General features: G+C 42.8%; 1 protein-coding gene across 4 annotated transcripts in view; it reads right to left on the minus strand.

Annotated features, from left to right (window-relative positions):
• Positions 1–16,860, minus strand: part of ABTB3 (ankyrin repeat and BTB domain containing 3) — a 177,788-nt gene that overhangs the window by 68,611 nt on the left and 92,317 nt on the right. For all 4 annotated transcript variants that reach the window (XM_086610271.1, XM_086610269.1, XM_086610268.1 and 1 more), the window contains one exon: positions 5,430–5,579. In XM_086610271.1, coding sequence (XP_086466397.1) covers positions 5,430–5,579 — 150 coding nt within the window. The remainder of the gene's footprint in view (positions 1–5,429; positions 5,580–16,860) is intronic.

The following is a 16,860-nucleotide window of genomic DNA, read 5'->3' on the forward strand; positions in this document are numbered from 1 at the left end:
CTGCACGAACCAAACCATTGACAGGGAACAACCTTTGGCCTTTCTCTACGGTGCTGCGTAGTCTAAGAAAAATATCTGACAAACAGGGCTTTTGTTCTGGTAGTAAATAAGCAGAGCACTTACAACAACCCTCCTTCAGCTGCCACCCTTCCCGCAAGCACCTTTACCCCGGCATTTATTTCTACGCCTGGGTTTAACTTCTTATTTACAGGACGTGAATCAATTTGTATGGCTCCTGCAGCGCTCTTTCCTGTTGGTTGCAGAGGATTGAGGCTAGAAGAAAAGCCAAGGGAAGGGATGCCGACTTTCATCATCTCCTCAGCTGGGGCTGCGAGGAGAAATGATAAACAGTATTGGTATGTACAATCACATTCCTACTTACACTTGAGCAGTAATCCTTCCTTTCATCCCTAAAAGCGTGCCAAGATCTACTGGGAGGCTGTTATTTTGGAAATATATACATTCAGCACTGCGGAGGCAAAGAGAGGATGATGGGGAAGGGCGGCGTTTTTCCAATGGCAAAAAGGAAATCCTTGCTGAGACCTGAGTGGTGACGTGGAGGAAATATCGGCCTGAACATCACGTCTGGGAGCTGCTCTAAGTTAAACACCGTTCAAAGACTAAACAGCTCCAAGATCAGCACCGCATCTTCAGATTATCCTAGGTTGAAATAAAAACGCTTACTTGTGGTTAACACTCACAGCAACACCACCAATGCCAGTCACTGTGGTTTCCACAAGACTGGGTGGCAAACTTCTCACCCAGGAAAGCCATAGCGGATTGGCCATCTTTGGACTCAAAGCAAGCCCCAAACAGCTTTTTGCTCTAGCCTGAAGACATGTGTGAAGACATAGTTTGCACGACATCCTAAGCCATAGTTTATCGCTCTGTGTAGCTCAAGAGAGACAACCCTTCTGCAGCTCTATGCACGCACCTCAGTGTGGGGTGCTTGTCCCAGTTTGACCATACCATAACACCTTAGAATCTTCACTCTAAGGCAGTGAGGGAGGAATATTTCTTGGTGCCAGGATTGGTATCCAGTGCACCCCCAAGGCTCTTCTGCTCTTCCTTTTCACCACCTACATGCACAGGCAAGAGAAACAGGGTCCTCCTTCATCCAGCAAAACACCAGTGACCTCCAGTTGTGAGCCTCATCCCTTTTGCATCTGGTCTCCAAGTCAGCAGTGGTATTTTTAGATGGGTGATGAATACGCGTGTTGGAGTGTTATGTAGTTAAATATAACATAAATGTTTGTGGATCGCAAACATGCCTATAAAGAAGTTAGGAAAAATATTCAAAGGTCAAAAGGCATTATCATGGGATCTCTCAACAGCCAGAGCTCTCCCTAGTATTTTCTCTCTTTTTCTGTTCAGTCTACTTATTTTCCCTCTCTGAAGGGGGAGGAAATAAAAGAGAAGAACTAGAAATCTAGAAGAATCCCGGAAACTTTCCGAAAAAATCCAAACAGATCTATCCCCCTTCTTCTCTAGGTCCGTTCTGGAAAACTAGGAAACTTTAGGAATTTGGAAAAAAAAAAAAAAAAAAAAAAAGTCTTGTGAAATATTTTCTCCAAGATTAAACAGTGAAATACTGTCAGGCTACTGTTTAAAATCCTATTATTTTTGCTGTGCTTCAGTTCTTCCCAATGTTCTCTATATAATAAGCATTTCAAATGAAATTACATTATTTTAAAACACACTGTAGTAGGCAATTACAATCCCTGAATACTAAATGCCAATATAACATAGGCTAGATTTATTGTTGTTCCTTAACTTTGTGCCATGTTCATTATATTTTAATGAATAAGGTTTCACATTAATTTTTCAAGCCTTTTCCTTGGAATCACGCATTACTGCTGTAATTGCGTTGCAGAATTAGGTCTCTATTTACATTCTCCTCCTAACTCCTGGAGATGAAACCTTCTTTTGATTTCTTTTCCTAGGTCAGCAACATCACCTCTCCTTCCTATTTTCAGGAGACCATCCCAGGACCAGCAGTGCTACCTCGCCCCACTGCCGCCAGGCAGGGCTGGGTCTCCCAGCGACGACCAGCGCCTGCTGCCTGCTAAGCCCAGGAGATGAGAGCAGAAGCACCGGCAAGCAGGGTTTGGAGGGGATCGGAGCAGCATTTGCAAGTCTGGCTGCACCTGTCCTGCCATAAGGACTCCTGAACGGCAGTCTGGGTTGATCTCCTCCTCTGCAGCATTCTCAGAGGGTGCTGCCCTCCCTCTATGGTTGTGTCCACCATCCCACCTCTTTCTCCAATTTTCTCTCTCCTCCGTCACTCCCCAGGGAGACGCCGCTCATCTAAACAGTCTTTTCTAATATGCCAATGGCACACACGAAAAATCGAAGGGAGCAGACAGAGGAGGGCCATCATGTGTAGGGTAACGTGAAAGTACCAGAAGATACAAGGCTTTTCACCTTGTGAATCTATTTTCTACCTGGGACAGAATGTGAAGAAACTAGGAAGATTTGAGCTGAAATACAGGGGCTGGGCAGTAAATGGGCCCCGTTTGCCAGCTGTCGTTTTCCAGGGGACAGATTTGATTTCTCAGTCTCAAAGCCTCCAGCAGCTCAGCAGCCAGCCACGCTGCTGCATGCAAGGATGATTGGTGGAACCAAGAGAAGGGGAAGCCTTTCCTCTCCATGCAGGCGTTTGTTAATTCTAGTTATTCTGTATATTTGCAATACTTCAATTATTAATTTCGATAAACTATATGAAATGTCATTCAATTAGAATTGCTTTTTTTTTTCCTTTTTTTTTTCCTGAGATAAAATTAAATTGCTTTATAGCAAGATCACTCTTTGCCCTTGTTATTTGCGATCTTCTGAAGAGAACAGAAATGAAGTCCTGGCTCCTGCAATATTGCAAGCCAGTGGGATGCTGCAGACACGCACCTGGGGACTAATACCTCTGCTGGTTCAGCAAGCCAAGCTTCTGTCCTTGCCATTCATTCCTGGATGCCATCTCCTCCTCCTCACAAATGCTATCCTCTTAATTCCCTCCTATCTAGAGTCTCCCTCCTCACCTTTATTCATCCATACATGAGCAGGAGCTTTTAAATACCTAACCTTTCCATCATACCCAACTTTCTCCACAACAGTGCTTGCCATATCTTCTTTCCACAATGCCACTTTTAAAGCTCTCCATTTCCCTGACACCACCAGGACAATGATAAATCCTCCTTCGCCTGCTCCCTCCCCGCCAACGCGCTCCGATCTGCAGGTGTTCCCCCCTGGCTTCTCCCTGCTGCTCAGCATATCTGCCCCCACGCTGCGGTTCCCCAGCTGCCCTCCACAGTTGAAGTTTTGCTGTAACCTCCGGGTCTCGGCTTCTGCTGAGACCGATACACAAGTACTGAACAAAGAGCAAACCCCCTTGCATCCCCCACTCCTCCGTTTTCCTTCCATTCCATGATTTCCCCCCAAATTCACAGGTTTTTGCCCATCGACATGCTGTGCTTCCCTCCACGTTTCACAACTTGCTTTTGAACTCTGCACCAGTGCTGCTCCACAACAAAGATTTCTACCCAGCTGAGCATCAAGCCTTGCAAGCTTTGCCAGTTACCACTCCTACTGCTTCTTCCCCAACATGCATCTGCTTGCAGCAGCTGGGGAGGTACCCTCGACAGTTGTCCAGAGGGCTTTCTGGAGGGCTACCAGCATGCTGGAGGTGCCAACCTCTCTTGACATCTGCATCTCACTCCCACTGATGCACTCTTTTCTTCAAGTTGGCCACCCTGAAGAGTGTTTTGCCTGCGTTTGCAGTCAATAGACATACAGAAAGCAAACCCTATCAACCACGCATTTGATTCTAAGGTAGAAGTACTTAGGATAGATTTCTAGAAATCAAATTTCAAAAGGAAGGGGTACTTAAGGAGTCTGGCTTTTTGAGTTGTGTACAGAGGTTCAAAAAAAATCCGGAATGAAAAAAAAAAACGCCTTGAAATATCCACAGATTACTTGCTTATTAAAACACAACCATATGTACTTTAAGAAAGAAAGCTGTATCATGCATAATTTAGTTGGCATACAGACACTACTGTTGTGTGTTTCATGCACGTGAAATAAATAAGCATAAATTACTTAATTTGAATAACACCAAACACCTGATTCCAGAGACGGAGCAACACTTCACGCTAAGGCATGTAAGTGCTCTTGGCTTGTTGACATTTCACCAGAGCAGAGGAAAATTAGCTAGCTGAAAACAGAAATTCATACTGTGGCTTGTAGACAAACACCCATGGTACATCCACAGGGCTCATGAACAGCACATAAACTGAACTGTGATGATATGATGGAGCTACAGAGGAGACTCCCATTGCTTCAGAAAATGCCAGGAAAATGAACATGACATACCTATATCTACACAGAATTCAGTAATAAGAACAACAGTAAGCTAGGCAGCCTGCATCTTCACAGATTTGAGTCTTTACAATTTCTTAACAGACCTCAGGAAAAAAATACTTGACAGTAGTTCTGACAGACCTCTGAAAAAAACCAAACACAAACACCTTTTTTGTCTGAATGTTTCTCTTTTCTCATCCACAGCTTTATATCTCTATACCATAAACCAATGTGATTGGAAGGCTTCTATCTTAATTAATTTTTTTTTTTGTTTTAAAAAGGCATTTCTGGTAACTTTATCTCAATGTCACATGAGGATTCGCATGGCATTTGCCTCTTACAATTTATTTGTGCTGAAACCAAAGTTTTCAGATTTTGACAGATATAGATTTCCACATTTCTCAAAAAGTGTTTTGATTAACAGGAAATAATTTATCTTCCAGATACAAATTCCTCTGGTGCAGGTTTGAGTTGTGGTTCCTTCCGCCACTGGAACTAGAGAAGGAAAGGTTGGGTGAAGGATCCTCTGTAACACAGGCCGAACTAGCTATGCTTTACATTTGTGACAATATTTCCTTCACTTATAGCAACCTTCAGTTTTCTGCTTGCCAGTCTCAAAATAGGCATCTCAGTGAAATGAGAGAGGACATCAGTATGACAGACATTTGCAAATCATAGAATTATAGAATCATAGAATGGTTAGAGTTGGAAGGGACCTTAAAGATCATCTAGTTCCAACCCCCCCGCCATGGGCAGGGAATCTGGCCAAGCTGTGCAGTGCTCTCAAACGCAACATAGAGAAGATGAAATAAAGCATCTTTCACCTTTAAAAATGAGAACAGCGTATGCAAACAAGCCATAGGCTTTGCTATGAGACTGCACGAGACTTCTTTCCTCCTGTGGCTTCAGCTTCAGCTTTCCAACTGGCCATGGAACATAAGCATGGCTAGATCTGACCCAACATCTCCTTCACAGTACCCATGCCCCCTCGTCTCTCCTCTGCACAACCTGGCAATGCAAGTGGCTTTGCTTTACTCTGAGGAAAGAAATCCAAACATTATCAATAGCCTTGTACTTACTGAGTTCAGCAATGCTCCCCACACGCGTAGCAAGTAAAGACTGCTCGATGGTCCTTAGCTCTGACTGGCTGAACATCTGCACTTCCCCAGGCTTGTTTGACCTTTGCTGGTCTTTGTGAAGGTTCAAGCTGTCCGGCAAGCAGAGAACACCTACAGTGGATAAAAAGAAAGGAGAAATCCAATTAATTTCAGCCAGTACGGATGACTTTGTTAGCACCACATCGTTTAGGGGACATTCCAAGATGAAGCGTGTATGCAGAGTTCAAAGACAATCTACATCTATAACTCAATGTCACAGATGACTCATGCTCTCAGAAGTGGCCCTCGTTAGCTCTTCTGAATATCCTCGAGTCGCTTACGGTGTCACCTAGAGATAATTCTTACAGAAAATCCTAGAGAATTGCCCCAGGAGGAGATCAAGAGGGTTCCAAAGAGGCCTCCTAGAAACTACTCCAAACCCATACAGATTTATTAGAAAATGGCATCTCAGCAACAGCATTCTTAAAGATTGGCTTTAAAATGATATATGAGACAGAGGATACATTTATAGGATTTTTGTGTAAGGGGAATTCCACTGACAATTACTAAAATAACAGACAGCATCAAGATGCTGCAGTGTCATTGATGGGCTTATTGAATTTCTTTTGTAAATACAACTCCTGGCATTTGAAGTGCTTGGGCTTCAAAAGCCCATTATGCAGAAGCCCTTAGAGCTGTGAATTTTTGTGAGGCAGGACATAAGTAAAGCTACTGACATAAAATAATTTACATACACATTCATTCAGGCACAAAAGTCACTTTCTGCCATGACATCTAAACCCTCAGGCGCAGACAGAGGGCACAAGTTTATTAAGCAAAATCGCTGTCATGCTAAAAAACAGAACTTATTTACAATAGCAAGTGCTTCATAGATGCTTCATAGATTTCTAGGTTGGAAAAGACCTTAGAGATCATCGAGTCGAACCATCCCTAATCCCCATTAAACCATATCCTCAAGTAGCTCATCCACCCTATTCTTAAACACATCCAGGGATGGGGACTCAACCACCTCCCTGGGCAGCTTATTCCAGTGGCTGACAACCCTTTCAGAGAAGAGTGCTGCATTACCATCCTTGGTAACGTATAGAATGGAACATATTGAAGTCCAGCTTGGATAGCAAGCTCTCCTTCCTTCCTGTGCTCTATAAACCGCCAGCTTTGGCCATGATCTCCACAGAATCACCTCCCCAATCCTGCTGGGACACATAAAGGTGGACCCACTGGAGACAGCGGTATTGTACCTCTTTATGATGATTAAATTTCATCTTATCTTCAATTGTGTGATATACAACAATTATCTTTGAAAAGAAGCCAGAGTAGGAAATGTATTTTTTCCATTAGCTTTTACTATTTCTTCCTTTTAAGCACAGGGGAGAGGTTCTGCCCTTATGGGCCAAGCAGATTTTACAAAATACATTAAAGAAGAGGTACATATTTAGAGTTTTTCTTCAGAGAGAAGAACTTACCCAGTTTCCCAGCTCAGTAAATATATGGCATCTAACTCTAATGATAAATAACTCTACTAGTAAGTATAATATAGGAGGTCCCGGGCAGAATGGCTACTTTAATCCCTGTTTACTTCAGTTATGAAACAGCCCCACAAACATCACTGCACTGGAGCATCACAAGACCTGAGAGGAGATGCTTCTCAGCCACCTTGTTAGCTCCACCAAACTGTTTTGGATTCCCTCCTCACATCCATTTCCCCTGCAAACAGTTTAGTCTAAAAGTTGTATTTGAAGCACAGACTGTAGCACAGACCTAAAACCACCCATTCTGGGAGGAGAGGCACGATGCAAGTTCAGTGAGCACATTCGAAACAAAAAGCAGGGATACACACTGGGAAAAACAGGACCAAAGATCTTGTTCTCTATGCTTGGAAGACAGCAGCCTAAACCAGGGTCACCCTCTGCACGCAATAGCAATACCAGAACAAATTCCCTAATAGCCTGTTTGAATGCTGCAGATAGAGGAGCAGCCTTAATCCCAGCTCTGGCTCCAGTCCTGGGGTTGTAACAACCACAGTGAAACTGTCGGCACGTGTGGAAAGTCACGAGGGAGGGACACGACTCGCGAGGAAGTGCCCTGGAGAGATAAAGAGCAGGACATCTGACACAGCAACAGGGAGGAAAGAATTAAAAGCAGAGAGGTAAGGGATAAAAAGCAACAACAACTTATCAAACAAGCTCTCCAAATTCTCCTGCCATCGCTCAGTGGCTGACTCGCATAAATCCTTGGAGCACTGATCAATATTGATATTCTGGGGATGTACAGAGCTCGAGAAGTACAACACCTGGATTTAAAGTGCAGACTTGTCTGCATATTTTAAGAAGTATTCTCTCTTGGAAATCTCTCTCATTAATTTAGATTATTCTTTATAATTTTAATGGAGAGAAATTAAGGCAAAATTGGAAGAGTCTTCCCAGCAGAAAACTGATGTGTAACTGATCTAATACTCGAAGAGATTTCTAAAAACAAGAAATAGAGCTCAAACAGCATTATGCCTTCTTTAAAAAACAAGAAAATCTTTTTGAGTGAAAACACACCTGAAGTGTGGAAAGAATACTATTTTAAGACACCTTTACAAATAGGATTCAAATGGTTTAAAATCATAATATCTACAGGAGATACTTCTCCAAGTGATTAAAGCAGTGAGATACAGACATTTTATCCTCTGCTTTGTCTACGACTCCTCTCCCACAGCCAGGCCCCTTCCTTACAAACAGCCCTGATGATTAATTACTCTGTTCTTTAGCAAGGGGAGTGTATTCTTAGGTTCTTGGATGAAAAGTGCAAACGAAATGCAAAATGTGCCATTGTTCGAAAACTTAGCAAATTATAGGATATGTCATGCCAAAGGGTTTTACTTGGGTTGGAGATTAGTAATAAAGACATGCAATAGCCAAACATCTGATATTTATATGCCAGCTTCAAAACTATAATTGACCACAGCGGGAGACCAGTGGGGTGACAGAAGATTGTTTATAACTCTCATAATTTTGCTGGATCAGATCTGGCTTTTGCCAGTATAGAGAAAGGGAATTCTATGGCTTGGGCATGCAACTCTGCCAATTTTCTAGCTGCAACTGTTTTCCCCCAAAATTATTAAAGAAAAGTGAATAAAATGCTTTTTAGAAGCAAAACCCACTCCCTTTTTATGAGTGTTTGATGTAAAGCTCAAATGCGTTGACGAAAGACTATGGCAGAGACTTGCTCCTGGCAAGAAGGGAGCAGGCTAAATTGAGGGAGGGGGAAAAAGGTAGAATCTTTGTGATTATAAGTACTTTTTTTTTTATAAATAGAAACACTTAAATAGCCACCACCAGCTTTCACTGGTTTGGCTACAGTTCAACTTCCTTATTTTAATCCTCTGCTGATTGGTACTATCTGCTTGCTTTTTCAGTTGTGTCTTCAGCCGCACTGTGTTGAACTTGACAAACAGGTGAGGACCTCAAGTTTCCAATGGCCTGAAAAACGGGACTTTTTTCCCCTTGCTTTTCTACCTGTGGCTGCCAATGCTATCTGTCATTCCATACCAAAGATTTCTGTGCAGCATCTTCAGAAATGAACGGCAGTATCTGTCTTTTCTCTCGACTGACACTGTTCAACGTCCTTCCTTTCTGCACGGTTACTCAACCCTGTGCGCTTCTTTGCCCATTATTTTATCCCTCTTCTTCCCTCTGATTCACTAGAGTGGAAACTAAGCAGTCAGTTGTTGCCCGATGAATACTGGGCCAGACTCACTTGGTATGCCCCTGGCTGCTCTGTGCCACTCAGCAACATACAGCAGCTGTACATTGCATCTATGACTTCTGTGAACCACTGGAGCAAGGCGAGATAAGCACTCAAGTGTATTTGGATTTTGTCACCTCTTTCGGTGCTTCCCCTCGTCTGTACTCTCCTTGGGGCAGGGATCTGTCTAGGACTTGTCTGCAAGAAGACATATCCAGAATGGGTCATACTCAAAATTGCTTTATTCACTTTGCCCTTGGCCTCAGGGTACCCTGCAGTCTGTAGGTGAAGGACTGAAGAGAAATGCAGAAATTTAAAATCAGCAGGATGCTAAAAAAAAATTAAAAAAAAATCACAGTGACAAGCTCCTAGTGTTCCCCCTCCCAAATCTCTAGAGAAAAAACAACATCATAGAGAAAATCCAATGCACAATTAATTCACTCCACATTTTTCCTGCCCTCCGGGCTCAGCTTAAACACAAGCCAGAGCTCAATCCTCAGGGATTTAAAAATCCCAAACCAAAGAAGTATTGCACAAAATGACAAAGTGAAGACTGAAGATGCCCAAACTTATAAAAGAAGCAGTTATTTTAAACTTTCATGCAAACTTATCCTAAGCCAGTGGTACCTGGTAACTTCATTCCAGTTTCCTCCTCTCACAATCCCACCTCTTGGGCTTGGCTGATGCACAACCCTCCATTGCAAGGCAGATTTTGGCACAAATATACAAACATTGCTGCATACTCATTTCAGGGCTTGCCTTGGAGCTGCCCCTGCTCTCCTTTTAGTGTGACAGAAGAGGCATGCATGAATGCATCACACACACATCCCAAACTCAGTGCCCGGCAGCAGCCCTGGCAGAGCTTGTCCCTGCTACTCAGTGCCTCCCCAGCAAAACAGCCTGAAGGACCTGATGGCCAAGAGCAACTCTAACACCGGACACAGCAGTGGTTGTGTGACCTCTTTGGCTTTCAGGGCAAGAGAAATATGGGGTTTGTAGCCCAAATCTCATCTAAATACAGAGGAATCATTAAAAAAAAAAAAAAAAAATCTAAGTCCCCCCCACTGTTGCCCTATTTAGACAGATATCTGCACTTATTTATATATCAGCTGTTGCAAAACATTTGATTGCTGAAGTGCTGGCACCTACGCTGCTCGTACTTGCAGGATCAGCAGTCGGACTTCACTTTCTCTCAAGCATAGGAGGCCATTGGTTTTCCATGGATCATGTATTGCCATTGTCACTGCACTGCTATTTGTGTTGTGCAAAGGCAGATCAAAGTGCAACACAGCAAAAATTAAGACAAGCAATCTTTTGTATACCATCATGAATCATTGCACGATATGGAAAGCAATGAAACAGCAAGTCTCTCTATTAGAATGGGCAGCAAAGTTCTGGGCAAGGCCGTCTTGCATCCTCAAACATCCCATAGTTTGGTCCCAAACCAGCTTTGCTACCTAACGCAGCATTTTCAACAGTGAGTCCATCTCTGAAAAGAGAGAATGACAGAGATATAGAACTTGAACTTGCAGTTCCGGTTACTGTAGGTCTCAAGTTACTGCTCTAACCTTCCTCTTCTCACCTATCGTTAACATGCCCCAGTACCATACTCCTCTTATATTCGAAGCTTTTATTTGTATTTCAAGTTCGAAGGCATTTAATCAAGCTATTGCTTGAGCATACAGCAAATTCACCAAGACCAAATGATACCTCACATATTATTGAATTCAGTTTTTTATATGTATCTGCATACAAAGTGACAGACCAAGGCAAGGAAGAAGTCTGCACAGCCTACATTTATGGGTCTGCAATACCTAATGTCATCCTTGTTTCAAATTCTTTGCCTCATCCCTCTCCTTTAGTATTCAGATTCCATGGACTAAACCAAAACAAATTTCCAGTGACACTAAAAAAAAAAATGCCCACTGGACAATGTGATTCAAATGATCCATGCTGAGGCATCTAGCAAAAACCCAACACAAATGTCTTTGTTTTGACTAAAAACGTAAGTGCTTTAAAGACTATAAAATGCTTTTTGTACATTTCACCATTCGTTCCTTTGGAAAGGGCGCCAGATTTCTCTATATATACTAATTTAGAGTCTGGATAGAAGCATGAAGGTTTTGCTGTTCTCTTGCTGTTTTTCTTTAATTAAGTGCTTCTACTTTCAAGAGAAAATAATTCAAAGTATCTTTGACCTCCCTCTTTATCTATCTATTACATCTTAAGCAAACGTACATATCTGGAAAACAGCTTATACTCCCACTGCAAGGAATAGCTGGATCCTACTAAGAGTTTATAGGAATTAAGCGTGCAGGACAGGTATCTGGCAAATTGCTGTAAAAAATGAGCCTGAAAATGGTAGTTAACCCTGAACAGTCCCCAAAACGTGGTGCTGCATGTTACGTTGCTCAAGTAAATGCCAGTCTTAACCTAGAAGGGCTACATTTATGAGTAGGAAATCCACTCAATTGTCACATATTTTTTATGTTTTTGCACAGGAACATGGGACTAGAAGGTCTTTGAGTCCAGTCTCCCTCTCTCATAAAGAATCATGTGAAGTTCAAGACCTCCTGAAACATCTAATAAAAAAAAAAATTAAATCCCTTTTCTTCCACAAGCTCATGTACCAAAATATTTTCCAGCACCAGAGAGTGTTCTTGAGATCTACAACATAAAGGCCTCTGGGAAAGAAATTAAAGGGATGAAAGTATTGTCAGCTGCCTTTGCAATAGCAATACACTTCACTAGGTGCAAACCCCACATGGTTGGTATTCCAACATGCAGAAGAACTCTCCTGACCCCACATTTGGCAAGCGTGGCAACCATGAATATATGAGGATGATGTACCCTTTGAGTACACACTAGATTTTGAAGGAAGATGTAGGAACACCAGCACCGTGAGCTCAGCATCCCCACACCAACACACGGGAGCTGGTGAATACGAAGTGACACAAGCCACCATGAAGAAGCTCAAACTTGGAAAGAAACCCTATGGTCTCTGTTTTTTGAAGCAACCTGCACCATGACTCCTTAGCTCAGCCTGTCAACTTGACCGGCAATGCAGATGGAAAACATCTTGACTTCTCCTTACAGAAATGAGACTAGAGGGAAAACATTAATGGTAATCGTATCAGCCAGTGCTTCAGTTAACGGAAGACCTGGAAAGCATTCAAGGCAAGGAGTGCAAAGTGTCTTCTTTCCACACATTCCAGCCCACTTGAATAACAGGGAGTGGCTTTGCATGAAGAAAATGTAAAGCACTTGGGAAAGCTAGGTGGTGAGATAAAGTTTCCAGAATCTAAGTCTAGAGTAGGCAGAGCAGTGCAAATGGGCAAGGGTGGGACAGGGACAGGAATCAGATGCAAGAGACAAAAGGGACACTACTGTATCTGTCTTTAACACCTACTACCCAAAGATATTAATAAGCATTACCAGCTTTCAGTTAGCCTCAAGACACGGACATTAAACAGGTAAGGTAATACTCATGTCCAATCTGTAGATGAAGTGAAAGTAAAGTACTAGACAGATTAGTACCTAATTCAAGGTGAAATAAGAAATGTCAGAGAAAACCAGGAAAAGTGCGTAAGGCCTCTAGTTATGCAGTTTAACCACAAGAGATCACCCTTTCTCTCCTGAAAAAAAAAGTAGAAGAGCAAACAAATAATGCTTAAAAATGAAAGAACTGAGAACCTAACAAAACCTGCGCCAAAAAATGATCAACGGCAGCAACCACTGATAAACAACAAACAGAAGTTGTACAACTCTGCAGATTTTGGGTTCTCACTAGCAGAAACTTCACTTCCAGAACCACTGCAAAGAACGATCCTCTGAGGTACACAAGGGCAACTTTATTTTTTCATCTGGTCAAGTTTGGAGATTTTTGTCTGAGCATTTTTGTCTGGCTCCTTGCAATCGGAAATTTTAGTAACTGCATATCTGCAGAGCAGTTTTTTCCAAAGATGTGTGATCGTTTTCAGGGTAATATCCCAGCTGAGTTGGATTTGGATTTCATCAAAAGCCAGAATGGATTATTATCATCCAAAGTAGAGAGTACCTCTGAGAGATATTAGGGCAGATGTTATAGGAAGACAAGATAATAGAATTATATTACAACACACGGCTGTGACATCTTTTCTTGTAAGGAGTTTCTTAGCACAACACATTCTACTTAATTGGGACGTCCTTCTTATTAGGATCCTTCTACGGCAATCGTTTTAGCCTAACGATAACGAGTGGCAATCACTGCTGCTTAAAATGGCATAGAAGTAACAACAATTCTACTAAATTAGGATATATTCTGCTAGTACGAAGCAGTTAAGTGGTGCACAACCAAGTGGAACACAGGATGGATTTGATTGTTTATGCTATGTATTACAAAACAAAGAAGAATCAGAAGATGAGATTCCACTAAACATAGAAACTAAGCACCCAAATCACCAGCTACAGCTTTACATTTATTTTTATTACGATATAGAGGAAATAAAATCTTGGTCCTGCCAAAATCAATTGCAAAACTTCAAAATCCTCAACACCACCACCCAAAAAAAAAAAAAAAAAAAGCAGTGAACATGAAGCAAGACAGCCTATGACCAAGAGAAAAAATGGAGATCCATCTCCTCATGCTTATCCCAAAGTTTCTCTCAGTTCCCTGAAGTGGTCTTTGTGGTACTGCTGCCAGGCAAGCAGTAGCAGATGCTGCTTATGGCTGTGCATCCATGGGCAGGACAGACAACATGAGTGATGACAGCATGACAAGCTGTGGCTGATGCAATGGCTGTATCCCCTTCCCTTTCCCTAGCGAGGAGAATGATACGCACCGCGTGCCTCCGCCTACCTGAGATTTTCACCACTGCTCTCCCTGTTGACCACGAAGGGGCATTTTGTTGACTTCACAACAGGAAAATCGCTCAACAGCACGCTGTGCTTGGCCATGCTGTTCCACTGTCACAGTGACCATAAAAGTTTCAGTGTGAGTTGTGATTTTTTTGGCAGAGAGATGTTAGAGCTGACACAGCGCATTTATTTCACGCAGAGTACCCATCAGCTCAAGATTACCCTGATCTAAGTTATGCTACCCTGGACCCAGTGATTTGGAGGACAAAGGTTTTCTATCACACTCTTTGACAGGAGACACCCAGATACAGAAAGTAAAATTTGAAGATGCCAGTATGATGTTTCTTCATTGCTACACACAAATAAATATAATACATGTAGCCCTCAGTGCCTCAATATAAGCAAGAAGTTCAGAGGTCATGGGGAACTTGCAGGAGAGAAAAGAGCACGATGAACATGTTGGCAGTGCTGGCTAGTGAGGAAGCTTGGAGAAATGTGGATTTGATAGTATCCAGCCTAACTAGCAAGACGTCTCTTGCAGCTACCGGCAAGTACTTAAGATGGCAGACACATACTCAAGGGGGAAAAGATGTGCGTTGGCATAAACCTGGACTCTGGACATGCACAGGAATACTAACTCATGCAAAAACAGATTTGGCTAAAAAAAAGGCACAATCCACTATTAGACAGAGTCCGAAGAAGGTCTAAGCCTTTGAGTCACTGAAAATGACAAAGAACACGTTAACAGTTTTCATTTTACGGAAAAAGGCCTGTCAGCTGATAGCAGCAGAACAAGAGGATGCAGTGATTTATAGCTTAAAATGCTTTTCCAAAGCCTGTAATTTCCTTCATTCATTACCATCAGTCCCTGAAACGCCCGGCCGCGACAGATACTTCCCTTTCAGCAACCGTGACGTGGGCACGGCCCAAAAGCCCAATGGTGCTGATATGGCATCTCTCCTAACTCAGTCTTGTCCCATCTGGTATTTGATAAACAAAACACCAGCAGCTAATTAAGTGCTATTGGACAGGTATATGCTCAAATCTCTTTTTTATGAGCTGCGAGTTTCTTCTAACAATACTGGTTTGAGCCCGCAATGTGCACTTGCAGCCCAGAAAGCCAACCATATCCTGGGCTGAAACCAAAGTACTGTGGCCAGCAGGTCGAGGGAGGTGATTCTGTCCATTTTCTTTGCTCTCATGAGACCCCATCCAGAGTACTACGTTCGGGTATGGACTCCCCAGCATAAGAAGGACATGGAGTTGTTGGAGTGGGTCCATAGGAGGGCCACGAAGATGATCCGAGGGCTGAAGCACCTCTCCTATGAAGACAGGCTGAGAGAATTGAGGTTGTTCAGCCTGGGCAAGAGAAGGCTCCGGGAAGACCTTCTAGCAGCCTTCCAGTACCTAAAGGGGGCCTACAGGAAAGATGGGGAAGGATTCTTCATCAGGGAATATAGTAATAGGACGAGAGATAACAGTTTTAAACTGAAAGAGGGTAGATTTAGATTAGATATAAGAAAGAAATTTTTCACTCTGAGGGCGGTTAAGCACTGGAACAGGTTGCCCAGAGAAGTTGTGGATGCCCCATCCCTGGAAGTATTTAAGGCCAGGTAGGATGGGGCTTTGAGCAACTTCATCTAGTGGAAAGTGTCCCTTCCCACGGCAGTGGAGTTAGAACTAGATGATCTTTAAGGTTCCTTAACCATTCTATGGTTCTTGAGAAGAGAGATTGAGTACTTCAATAGTAACTGAGTAATGCCATGCAAGCACACAACCTCTTATTTTTCAAGACCTACTATCCAAACAGGCTCCTGTACCAGGTACTGTAGCTATAGTAAAGCAGTAAAAAGCACTTGATCCAAAAAACATTTTTTGCACTGCTATCTCAACGTGTCACCATTCCTTTGGCATAGGCACCATGCCTCGGATGCCTTCAAGGGCAACTGAGGGGCAACTCATCATTTCAAAAACAGCCATGAGCTTACATTTCTGAGCAGTTGCACTGAATAATATACAATACACCTGGCAAGAATATTTTTAATACCTTAGAAAACACCTCCTTCATTTGCTTCAGCATTTGTAAAGATTAGTATGCTTTTTACAGGAGAAGGAACTGTTTGCCAAAATTCCTCCTTTCACTTTGGAACACCAGCAGCTTGTACAAACTCCATGGAGCAGACACTCTGTGCTCAGACTAAGCATGGGGCATTCCCACCACAGTTACCAGCTGCACCCTTCGCATTTCACAGGCAGGCTCGGTGGCAGCAGCTGGAAACGGGATTGAGGGGAGCGGGACAAGGCACTTGTGGTCTAAGGAGCAACCACCACCTTGCGCTTGGGAGGTAGGTATATATGCAAAAGCTTATGCAAACGATACACACAGGAATAAGGATGGCTTGCAATTCAAACTGATGAAACATCTGACCTTACAAGAGTGGGGTGATCGGTTAATGGGAGAATAACACCCCTTGCTGCGGAGCTGGGTGCTTGCTGTGTAAGTCACCTTCCACCAAATGCCAAAGCCTTGGGCTCTGTCCCTGGGACTGCTGTCCTAGTATCAAAAAGCAGCTAAAACCATCATCGTCCTTCAACATGAATGACGGAATCATCAGCCCCAAAGGTTTCTACGAGGGAACTAGGGTATGTGATTGAATAAAATAAATAATAACTAAATAAAATTAGTAAAATCTGCAGTCGGCAGAGCATAAAGCTGAAAACACAGGACATGTAGGGGCTGCAATGAATTCCCCCAGACTACAGTACACAAGGTGAACAAAATTGCCCTGCTGCCGCACGTGCTTCAGCGGGGAAGTGCAGACAG

This window comes from Tauraco erythrolophus, chromosome 4 (assembly GCF_009769465.1).
Source record: "Tauraco erythrolophus isolate bTauEry1 chromosome 4, bTauEry1.pri, whole genome shotgun sequence".
In the NCBI taxonomy this organism is placed as follows: Eukaryota; Metazoa; Chordata; class Aves; order Musophagiformes; family Musophagidae; genus Tauraco; species Tauraco erythrolophus.